The sequence below is a fragment of the Lates calcarifer genome, linkage group LG1 (assembly GCF_001640805.2).
Source record: "Lates calcarifer isolate ASB-BC8 linkage group LG1, TLL_Latcal_v3, whole genome shotgun sequence".
Classification (NCBI taxonomy): Eukaryota; Metazoa; Chordata; class Actinopteri; family Centropomidae; genus Lates; species Lates calcarifer.
In genome coordinates this window covers 12,069,373-12,081,699 of record NC_066833.1, presented here as the reverse complement: position 1 = coordinate 12,081,699, position 12,327 = coordinate 12,069,373, and the positions used below count along the sequence as shown (strand labels likewise).

Sequence of the window (12,327 nt, the reverse complement as noted above, 5' to 3'; positions counted from 1 at the left end):
TTCTTCAAAAAAATAGAGGTTGTGGTCAGCTTGAATCGGCCCAAAACATTTTAAACTACAGTTTTGATGGTGATGCAAGTTTTCATAGTGGGCAAAAGGTATCAGCAGTTTTTCTGTCTGACCACAGAGTACTTCCACTTTCTCACTATTTGAGAGAAGTGGAAAATGACTCGTAGCTGCTATGTTTTGTCACACATGCTTTGATGTTACCAAGTAGTGACTGTCAAGTGCGGTTCTGTTTCATGCTGCCAGATATCAACCACATCATCAGTGAGGTGTGATGGTGAATGCCTAAAAATGAAGTTACCACTCTCTTTTATAACTTCATTCTCTCTGTGAAATTCGTTGGACTGAGCATTTTCATGGAGAATGAAAACAGGATTTAACAGTTTTGTGGGTGTAGCTTAACTTGGCTGTTTATTTAGTTGTACTTGCAAAACAGCCTAAGCTTCAAATGTCAATGTTACCTTAATTTGTGTCAGCAAAATATATATGTTTCTATGTTTGTTATATAAAATGTAACTGGAGCAGAAATCAGAGAGTTATATTTCAGAGCACTTGTCAATTAATTAATAAGGAAAATGTATTTTTGAAGCAGATGTTATGAGGGGATCAGCCTGTTAACTTGACTGCTAACTCTCACTTACTTGCACTTGCCCTGTTTTTAAACTTCTCTTTTTGCAAACAGACCCATCAGATATTGACCGAATCAACTGTCTTTGTGAGATATGAAATGTAATTAAGCATGTGTTTGCCAGTTGACCTTTTTGAACTGTAATGCTGTTAGCAGTTCCTAAAGCTATCAACATGCAAAAAGGAGGTTGTGTTTCTTTTTGGGTTTTCGCCCCACACACTGTGATTACTCAATAAAGGGCAGCATGATGCTATTCTAAGTTTCTTCTCTTTAGCAGACAGAAAAATCCTGCTTCCTGCTGACATTCTTTTCAAGACAGATCATGATTGTGTTCTTAAATTATTCCAGCCAGTGTTGTTAACTGCACAGTAAGAAACTTTACATTCACAGTCTGCTGTGAGCAAGGAGGCAGACCACAGGAAAATGCCTTTCATGTTCTTCGGTTGAGGTTATTTTTAGTGAAAATCATTAGTCTTTGTTCAAGAGATCTATAAAAACCTTCCGCCTGCAGTGTGTCATCTTTGCAGACAGAATGCTTTCACCGTCAAGGAGGGTGGCTTCATTGAGATAAGATTAATACATTTTTTTTTTATTAAAAACAAAAAATTTCTCCTACGCCAGGTTTAAAGAATTCAGTACTTGACCCGTCTGCTGCCCATGCCTCACATAGCCTGAGATATTGATCAGTTAGGGATCAAGACCCTAAATGAATCTAGTCCTTTGTGACTAAGTAACTAACCTTGTATTTTTTTTTTATATTGATGTCCGCCAGTGGGTTGATTACATTGTGCTCCTTTATTCCTTTGTTCCCCAGTTCATGAATAAAGCAATCATAGAGGTTAAGTGAATGGCCTTGAATTGTGCTTGATTGCAAGCTGCCAGATAGCTGCAATTTAAATCATCATTTTTTCCCCTTAAGTTCCACTTTTTAATGAAAATGCCCTTTCTGTGTCTCTTTTCTTGTTTGCAGGTCAGTGGGGTCAGTGTATTGGGGAGGAGTGTGGTTCTGGCGGGATTCAGACAAGGACAATATGGTGTGTTCACACTGAGGGCTGGACTACCCACCACTCCCACTGCCAGCACATGGACAAGCCAGAAAGCCAGCGGCACTGCTTCAAGGTCTGTGACTGGCACCAGGACCTCTTTGAGTGGGAGGTGTCTGACTGGGGGAGCTGTGTTCTTGTCCCTTTCTTTTCCAATGAGCTCAAGCTGAGAACAGCTGAATGCATTACAGCCCAGCATGGCATCCAGAGGCGCCAAGTCCACTGTGTACGCACTTCAAACCGTACCACAGTCACCTTGAGGATATGTGAATTCTTTTCTCAGAAGCCACCTGTGGAGCAGGCTTGCCTCGTTCCCTGCCCCCAGGACTGTGTGGTTTCAGACTTCACTTCCTGGTCAAGTTGCAGCAAAACCTGCGGTGCTGGCCTGCAGCATCGGACTCGACATGTCCTGGCCACACCAATGTATGGAGGGGCAAACTGCCCCAACCTGACTGAGACTAGGACTTGTTCCAGCCCTGTCAACTGTCCTGCTGGGGAGGATGAGTACCAGTACAGCCTTAAAGTGGGGGCCTGGAGTGAGTGCCGACTACCCCATCACAAGGATGCCCTGTTAAGCGGAAGGACCACAGTGGACTTTAGCACCAGCTCCAGTGAGAACAACACAGTCATGCTGCACACGCCAGCTTCTCACCGCCACTCCCATCACAACCACCACCAATATCACAACCATCACCATGCTCATGTGCACAACAAATACCCTATGTCTTGGGAACTGGAGGTGGGATACCAGACACGACAAGTCCGCTGCACGCGGAGTGATGGCAAGAATGCTATGCTGAGGTAAGCCATTCACAAGCACTGCAAAAAAAGGTGAACCTAGAATGAATTCATGGGAAACAAACACACAGTGAAAAATTTCTGTAGGTCCAAGGTTATAATGAAAGCAAAGTGTCTGTGTAAGATGAGATGGTTTGCAGTTGGTCTGAGGAACAGAACTGTACAGATAAATTGATTCATCTTACATTAACCTCTTTTTCCACTGATGTAACATATGGTGAGCAGTGAAAATGCTCTGTAGCTGAACGTGGGTGTCTGTCAACTGAAATAGTCTTAATGGAGTTGATTGTTTTTATGGTTCCTCCAGACTCATATTGTTTTGTAACATGAGAGGACATGATCAATGGTCCCACATGATCCCACTGGGACATTTTCTCCATGCTGAGGTGTATTCAGTGAACTAAAATGGTTTTTATTGATGGTGGTTATTTATTCAATTATAACTAAATTATGTGAGAGCTGGTGTTTCACCAGCACATTGGCATGGTGGTGAGCCACTATTGTGTTAAATGTCAAGTGCTTCTCCCCTATTGGCCCTGCTGTTTGAGCTGACCCTGGTATTTGGATTTGATTTGATTTTTTACACACACACACACACACACACACACACCCAAGAACACATACAGTCATAAACAACATCCCTTGATTGCTTTCTCTTCAAAGGAGAGAAAAATCATTGCATGTATATTATATTGACTAAGTGCCACTATAGCATCTACTTGGTGTAAAGTGACACTATTAGCTGACTGTTAAATTCAATCAGTTACTGCCACTCATGGAAGCCACTATATCAGCAACCACCTATCAATATCCTGGTGGTATGAAGCCTTTTATTGTTTGGGTTCATTGTAACTGTGTTCATCTGGGTGAAAACTCAGCATTGGCAGCTTTTGGGATTTATAACTCATGTACAATGTTCAGTTAAGTATCACGCCAGTTTTTATGTGATTGTGTTTTGTTCATCCTATGCTGTTTGGGCTGACGGAGCTTAAAATTTGGTATCTTGTTATGTGTTGGATATTTGCATGTTATTATCCTTTCCCAGGCAGGTTCACTGGCTTTATGGGTTGAGTGTGAAGGGACCATTTACTGTACAGTACCTGATTAGCATGGTATTTACTAAGAAGTGGGATTGGAGCTTTTGAATATGGATTTCCCACCTGAGTTCTGCCTCATTCTGCTTTTCTAATTACAGCCTAATTACAAAGTAAAATTCTAAAATGAGCATTGTACTCACATCTTAATAACCTAACTAATTACATTGTCCAAATTAAACAATGGAACCTCTAATTACATGACTAATGCATATTTCCTCTTTGTACCATTTCTGTAAAAGGTTGACTTTATATCCAGAGACCTTACTATTAGGATGAGTAATAGCTTTGAAACTGCACGGAAACTGCAAAGGTCATTTGTCAGGAAATCAAGATATCCGTTAGTAGGTTCTCCACGGAGATGGTATTTTTTACATTTGATATCATTTTTACGTCATCTACAGTAATCTGTCCACCAGTCTTTTCAGTCTATTCTTTGTCTGTACACACTCTCTGTCTGTGGTCAAAAATGTTATGTTGTGAAATAAATTTCAGTCGATGTGTCACACCTGTAGTATTTTCTCTCTAACTTCTTTTTTTCCACTCAATCTACAGTCTCTGTACTGAGGACAAGTCCCCCCTGACCTACCAGGCATGTGTGATGCCCAAAGACTGTCAGACATCTGATTGGTCATTGTGGAGCTCATGCTCTAAGACCTGCCGGTCCACCGACCTGTCTCCTGGTTACCGTCTCCGTTCACGGATCATGACGCAGATCCCAGTTGGTGGGGGGAAACGTTGTCCTGTCCTTGAGGAAAAAGAAGCTTGCAACATCATGGGAGATTTACTTCCAAACTGCCCCAGGTAGTTCTTAATAGTGACGGTTCTAATCCAACAATCCTCAGGAACAAGAGCTCTGCTTATGTGTAATCTCCTGATGCAGATGTTTATGCAGAAAAATGTCAAACTCCACCAAATAATGATTTTTAATTTTGCTTCTCAGAGCTTTTTCACCTGAATAATTATTAGAGAAAGCCTAGAGGATGAACATATTCATGATTTTACTATGGAATTACTTTGTACATATTTTTTGACGTTACTGTAATTACCTTGTGACATCTACAATAACCTGGTGTACTGTTTAGAGTTCCAGACCCAGTAGACATGACATGGATGACAAACCGTGTTTGACGGAACCTCATTGTTTTAGGGTTCTTTGAGTTAAGATTGGCTTTAGCTAATATTACATGCAGTAAACAAAGTAGTCAATAGAGAATTATTTTCCCTACTGGTAGATTTTGTTTTATTTTCTAAATCTACATGGAGTGCCTGAGAGCAGAGGATTTACATGATTAGGGAAAACTCATTACAGAAATTAAGCATTTGATAGATTACTACAGGCTGTTGTTCTGGTAAACTCCTCCAATATGATTGCTTTCTGCACCACTGCATTTTTCATCGTTGAAACCAAACATTTGTTTAGAAGTTTTGAAATTAAAATAATCATGCCTCCCTCCTCCAAACACACTGTGAGAGAGGCTCTTGCTCTTGATAATTTGTCTTTTGCTTTGTGTGACTTTTTTAAACAACTGGCACTGGTGTGTGTTTACTGATATTTTATCCTTTTTAAATACATTCATTTATCAGTTTGTTTCTGAGTGGATTGCAGCTTTCTTTTTGAAAATATATGAACACAATACTCATGTATACTCCCTAAGACTCCATTTAACTGCAGTTTGCTTGTTCACAATACAAATTGCTGTGGAAATTTAGTAGATGATACATCAGATTTAACATTTTTAATTTCCTACAAAATATGTTTGCATGTCTTTGTGCTCTGTAAGGTATGTGTGGAGGGCCACTGACTGGGGCGAATGTCGCATCCTCCCCTTACTGAGCCAGCAGGACCGTCGGCTGGCTAACATCAGTATTCTGTGTGGAGAGGGGATCCAGACCAGGAAGACCTACTGTGTTCAAGTCCCCGATGACTCAGCACCACATCACAGGAAAGAGGGTAAGGAAAAAACTCCTTCATCGTAGTTGACCCAGGGCTCGCTGGAAGCACCATGAATAAATTCCAAATAAACTCAGTGGTTTGTTTTGATATAAGTTATGAGCATAAATTATTAAGGTAAAACTTAGCAGCAGGCCATGCTAACTTGTGCCCCCACAAGTTCAATGTGTTGCTGTAGCTAAAGCATGTTTATAGTGCAGAGGACAATAGGGATCATCATCTTATTCAAACTGTGTTTTCTTGAGAAACAGTAGAAGGCTTTGAACAACAGGGACCCACTACTCTGCATGTGAAATAGCTCATTTTACTTCTAAAGGTGTTGTTGTTTTTCATTTCAAGGACTTGTGAGCAACAGACTTTTTGGTAGTACTGGTATTATTAGCAGTTGTAGAATTTTATATAAGTCAGATTCACATAAAATGTACATTTATTCCACGCTGAAAGCTGGCACACCACAGAGTAGCATGAAAATAGATAGATAGCAGTAAACTCTTTGCCTGCGCATGTACTGAATTTCAATATACAGGTGTGGTGTGTCTCTATGTGCTTCTATCAGTTAAAAACAAAATGCATTTGTAGTTTGTAGATAGTGTAGTTTTTTTCATGTTGGAGATGAAGAGAGGCTGCCTAATTCCCCTCTAAACTCTGCTGCCACAACAGCTCTAGACTGACATTCCTATCTCCATAGATGGACTGCTATATGAATGAGACTACAACAAACAAAGCTTGTCATGAAACACAGAAGTGTATCTTTGGAGGTCCCCCAGTGTGCAGTCAAAATTAATAAGACTAAAAATCCATAGCCATGCTGGCGGCCTTGCGTGAGGCAATAAAATTCACTCAAGAAAATGATAGAGCAAGACATTGAAGCCGGAATTATTCAAGATGAACACAGCAGCTTCACCGCCCTTGGTGTTTGCATTTGTGTAGGAATTGTGAATGCTTTGTCATGCTCAGGTATTTATTGGATGGTGATTATATGTTATAAAGATGTGAATAGCAGCCATAGCTGTGGCTCAGCAGCAAGAGCAGGTTGTAAACTAATCACAGGGTTGGTGGTTAGATCCCCAGCTCCTCCTGTCCAAATGTCAGTGTCATTGAGCGATACACAGAACCCCATCTCGTGATAGGCAAGGCCGTTATTGTCTACCCATTGCGGCAATCATAAATGTGCTCCCAGTCTATATAAAGCATCTGAACACATGCAGATAGTGTTTTCATTGTTATGTCCCCCCATTAATGTTGTAGGAAATCTAACCAGCAACAGTAAATTGCTTTATTATGGAAGGTGGACACAGTAACATCTAGCATTATATTGTATCTGGTTAATCATGTCTGGTCTGGATTGTAAGAGAAAATGGCTATTTTCAGATAACAAGTACAATGATAAGTACAATTGTTTTATGAGTTTGAGAAATATGGCTGATGCAGACTTGTTCAATCAAATATTCCATATCAGCTACAACATTAAAGGGGATGAACTGGTTTGCTTTGAACATAGAGTGGAACCTGATCATCCGTCCTTCTATAAATTCTGCATGTATTTTTATTCATTATGTTAGTATTGACTTGTTGTAATAAAATGTAGGCAGGTGCCAACAACACAACAAGGTTAGTCAATATAGAGAATTCATTTGAGAAAGGAAGAAAGTTACTATAGTTAACAGCTAACAGCCTGTCTAAGAGTTGGTTTGGGGGATGGTAACTGTGCAGCCAGACTGCTGCTGTTGCTTCTCCTTTCCATTTGAATCCCTCCAGAGACATGAGGAGATTGCAGGTGCTGAGACACAGGCAGGCAACACAGGGGAAACTGATCAAATACTTCCTGCTGGAAAAAACTTTTGCTTTTTTTTTTTGTTGAATTAAAAAAGAGAGGAAAAACATTTTTATATTTCTCCAAGCATCAAAAATTATACTTATTGTACTGCATTGCCACTGGTCTTAAAAAGCTCCATTTTCTGTTTGTGTATGTGTATATGTACTTTGCAAATACATTCAGCAAATGATGTGTCATGCTCCAGTGACATCCTATTTCAATCTTTGTACCTAAACCCATAATAGTTCTTTCTATAAAACAACAATATTACCAGGTCAGTTGTGTCAGTAATAGAAATAATGCGAAACACTACACAGAAATTGTACTGTGTTAACTCACAAATCCAGGATTCATATAGAGTTTATCTCTCTTTGGATACAAACTAATAAACTCTGAATTATTAATTTGTTGGTTGAGTTGATATAAATTTTGTATAAACCAAATACCCGGGGGGCCTCCCAAACCAATCAGCTTATCTTGTTGTGATTGCTGTGTATTAGAAAAATGGCTTGTTTGCAGTTCTTAACTAACTATGCATTGAGGTAAGAATTTGATCCTGTGTTTTCACTGTTCTGCACTTGACACTTGTTTAATATTATGATGCAACAAATGTAACAAAGGAAATAAACTCTGGTCCCGATGAGCATTTTACAATGTGAAAGTTTGACCAAACCCTCTTAACATTTGCCATCCCCACAGTGTCAGAGATTAGGATTCCCAAGTTTGATTTTTGCTACACTTTTCCTTTGTCTGCTCAGGAGTGATGGCTCTGCTCACTCAGCATTCTACACTGCCCTTTGCCTCCTGTCAGAATTTGTAGTCAAAGTTTTTTTCTTTGGATAGAACAGACATTAGAAGGCTTTAGGTTTCAGCTGGAGTAAAAGTTGTAATTGCTTTTGGTAAATACAAAAAGTAATACTCTTACAAAATTTCAATTAAATTAAATTTAAGTTTTAGGCTTATGAAATCACTACATCACTACAAAAAAGCATACAAAGTATTGTATTTATCTTTTTAATTAAGCACAGTCAGTATTTTAATGGCTTTCAACTATAAGATCCTCTTTTGCAAATCACTGTTTTTTATCCTCTCTATTAAACATTACCATTTATTTAATGATAACATACCATAGTGTCTACTTGATGAGTCCTGGTGGCTTCATTTCATAGCTGAGGTGTTTTGGCAGTTGCTGTGGGACGGCCCCTTAACTCATCAGATGTGTGCAGAGAAGTTGTAGAAGATCAGAGGTGTATTTGGACAGTGAATATGTTTGTTGAGTATGGAATATCAATGAGGGCAGCTCTTTGAACCAGTGGATGTGAGGGACAAAGATCAATACATCAGCTATAATGCTTACCTCGACAGATGTGGCTGTGCTATGCCTGCAATATGGAGAGCTACTTGGCCTGGTAATGTGGAAAACAATTTGCTGCTGTTTGCTGTTGAATGTCTACTGCAGTAATGGAACTGATAAACACAAGAAATCACAATTTAGGGAACAAAGCAGAAAGATCTGTACCAGGCACTTTATCAGTGTGTTTAAACAAACGTCTCATTTTTACAAAGGAGATCAAACACCATGTAAATTACTTTTAGTGAGAAGACAAAATGCACAATGGACATTTAGTGAATTTCTCTTCAGGCTCTCATTTAAATGGAAATTTGTGTCTCAATGATGTGCGGAGGTGCATCAAAATGGAATATTAGATTGAATAAATCCCTGTGTTGTGGACAGGCAAAAGGATGCCGTCTTTTTCTGCATGAGAGACTAATGTCAGAGCCCATTACAGGTGGCAGAGCTTTCTGTGATCTACAAATGATGCCAGCCATGCTTAGCAGTGAATTGGTTACACCATGTCTTGCTGTAATATCTCCCTCTTCAGCTCCTGTTTACTCCCTTAGCTGGCCGCTGCCCTCCATTTAATATTCTCCTGAGCCAGGCATTGGAATGAGAATAGCAATTTTCCCTCTGTTCTTTCTGTTTTCTCCTTTATTTTTTAGTCCACAAAACGCTTTGCTAAATCTACCCTGCTTTTCATCACAGTACACAAACTTTGAAGCTGTAGCCTTTACTAATACACAACTGTCTTCCCAACAATCAGAGCTAAATTACATCCATACTGTTCAGCTCCATGACAGCGAGGCTCCTTCATCTTCTCCATTCTCATTCTTTTGCAACATCTAGCACATACTTCTGTTTGTGTTCCAATTCCAAACATATTACTTGACAGCAAATGCACATACATACACACATACACACACATGCGCACACACAATCGCACACTCAAACACACAACCCACTGCTGCCTGTGTGTTTGTCTGAGCTTGACTTAAGCCTGGTTTATCCTTGGCTGTGTTCCTTTTGTTTGTTCAGTGTCCAGGCCTGTGAATGCCAGGCTATGTGCCACCGAAGAGCCCCCCTCGGCCGTCCAGCACTGCTCCATTCCCTGCCAGAACCACTGCCTGCTCTCTCAGTGGTCAACCTGGGGTGCCTGCTTACATGACAACTGCAAAGAACCACAGGGGAAGAAAGGTATGATGAAGTTAATTGGGTATGAAAGTGAATGAGCTCTGGCTTTAAAGATTTGCAGTGTTATGCTGTAGTAGACAGTATGACGATGTATGGAACATGCTTTGAAAACAACAAATAATTATTCTGCTGTAGATACTGATGCTGCTTTAAACTTTGCCCACTTAACCTCCCAGTGTCAACAATGTCTGGTGCCATTATAAAGCTGAACTTTGCTGAAAATTACAATATGGAAGTAATGAATAAAGAGTGTAGGGAAGGATATGTGAGGTGGATGTATATAATGATGATTACTGTACTCAGTTCATTTACAGGAAGTACAGTGCAAGTACAACAGTGTTGTAAGTTGAAGACTCTTAAAGGCCCATGCAGTGTCTTAAAATACATCTTTCATGCAAATAAACACACTTCCCATCACTGATGACACTTCTAACCCATAACTCCTATGTTCACTTCTAAAGACAAGTATTGTTTTAACTTATATACATTTTAAAAGCTATCCTAATCATCACCAAACTATAATCAGTCAAACATGTTTTGTGTCCAGAGAACACAGTTGTTTGACAAGCCTTCAGTGAGAGACACCTTCCAGTAGACTAAAATTAGCAAAGTAAATGAAGTTTATTTGTAAAGATGCAACTGCTGACCACAGTTATCACCAACTAACCTATGTGCAAATTAGATAACATCATGGTAAGTGCTATGACAGGATGCAACAACCTTATAAAAAGTGAGCTTTTTTTATCATCCCCCCAAAAGAAATGTTCCAACATGCATCATCCTTCCAGCTGTCTTAATGTTCTCTCAGTACCGTGTTTGACAGGTGGATGGACAGCTGAATGGACACACACCATTCAAAAAGATACCACCCACAGCCAGTTAATAAGCTGATATGATTAAAAAAAAATAGAAATTGATAATTGTGCAGATGGGCTAGTGGTGACATTATAGGCACTGAGTCAAAAAATAATTGGTGAGTGGTGAGTTTTATTGCAGATATTCATGTTGTACATTTAAAGTTTATAGCTGTTTGCAGCAATTGTGTAAGAGCAGGGTACCTTCAATATGGTCAATAAGGGACTTTACACTAACCTGAAAGTTATAACACATGTACATTTTTTTAAGTTCAACACAGCACCAAGTTTTCAGTGTCTAAACAATAGGCTGTGTTGTGCTTTGAGAACACTGAACTGAGAGAGACAGAGGTATTGTGGCTTATGGAGGCTAAGAGAGAGAGTGACAGTGCTAGAGAGCAGTGTTGTCAGAGCAGGTGGGAGAAACAGTGTATGTTTGAATCGTAAATTGTTTGTTGATAAGTGGCTGGCTGAGAGGAAGTGCGCTCTGGAAGAAGGCAGTACGTGTATAAACCAGAGCAGACGAAAGACAGAAAGAGAGCACACCTGTAGTTCAGCTTTCAGTCCCCAGGAGGGTGAAAAGAATATCAGCAGATTAGATGCTTCCCGTCTGTGTATGTGTAGAGAGTGTGTGTGTGCAAGTAGGTGTGCTCAAGTATTCAGCAAGTATTGTGCTATCTGAATGTTCCTGTCTTTTTGCACAGGTGAGTGCGTGTCATATCTGACTGCTTTAGAAAGGCTACACATTTTGTGTGTGAGTGTAGTGTGTGTTTCAGTCAGTGGTAGAGCTGTTAGTGTGTTAGTGCAGTCCTAAAAGGGCAGCATGACCTCGTCCCTGCCGTGAGTAAATGTGCATGAAAGCGCCCCGGGGAGTGACTGAAGGGTGGATTGTTCAGGTCAGTGCCCACACTCTTCAACGCTGGATCTCTATGGGATGAGCCGGCTCCTCTCGCAGGCAGTGTCATTACTATATTTCAAGGAGTGGGAAACACAGCATCTGCTGTTTTGCACAGGGGTCTCTTGTGGCATACTGTCTTTTGATGGCATTCATAAAGACCCAGCACCCACAGCAAATAGAGTATGAAACCGATAGAAAATCACTTGCAGTGAGCTCTCTTGCCTGGGAAGCAATGAACAGTTATTGAGGAGCAGAGTATTGTTATGATCCAAGTCATTCGCCCGTGGTCCTTGAGCTGAGAATTTCTTGCTCCTATTGAATGTGCACTTAGCCTTTATGTTTCACAACATAAGAATAAACTGTGATCCGTCTCTAACTGAAAGGCCCGCGGGATCCCACTTTTCAGGTAGAGGAGCCAACCAGCCAAGATGCTTATGCTGCCCGAGCTTTGCTCCCCGGAAAATTACAAATTTAAATTGCCTTGCAGTAGCTTTATGTGCTTTTCACATTTTTCATGTTATCTTGGCCTATCACATTTCGCAGCTATGTGGGAAAATGAATTGAACACAGGGAGGTTACTGGATAGAATTTTTGTAACGCCTCTACTAGAAGTCACTATGCTGGAGGGAGGGATACTTCTGAACAACACTGTGCTGAAAATCACTGGATAGCCCTTATTTCCCTGAAATAAACCAGGTATGACCGA

The 12,327-nt window shown here is 40.2% G+C and overlaps 1 protein-coding gene across 2 annotated transcripts in view; it reads left to right on the top strand.

Annotated features, from left to right (window-relative positions):
- The window catches only part of thsd7ba (thrombospondin, type I, domain containing 7Ba), a 147,222-nt gene that overhangs the window by 63,629 nt on the left and 71,266 nt on the right, over nt 1–12,327 (top strand). For both annotated transcript variants that reach the window (XM_018682007.1, XM_051070232.1), the window contains 4 exons: nt 1,605–2,478; nt 4,125–4,373; nt 5,354–5,523; nt 9,714–9,872. In XM_018682007.1, coding sequence (XP_018537523.1) covers nt 1,605–2,478; nt 4,125–4,373; nt 5,354–5,523; nt 9,714–9,872 — 1,452 coding nt within the window. The remainder of the gene's footprint in view (nt 1–1,604; nt 2,479–4,124; nt 4,374–5,353; nt 5,524–9,713; nt 9,873–12,327) is intronic.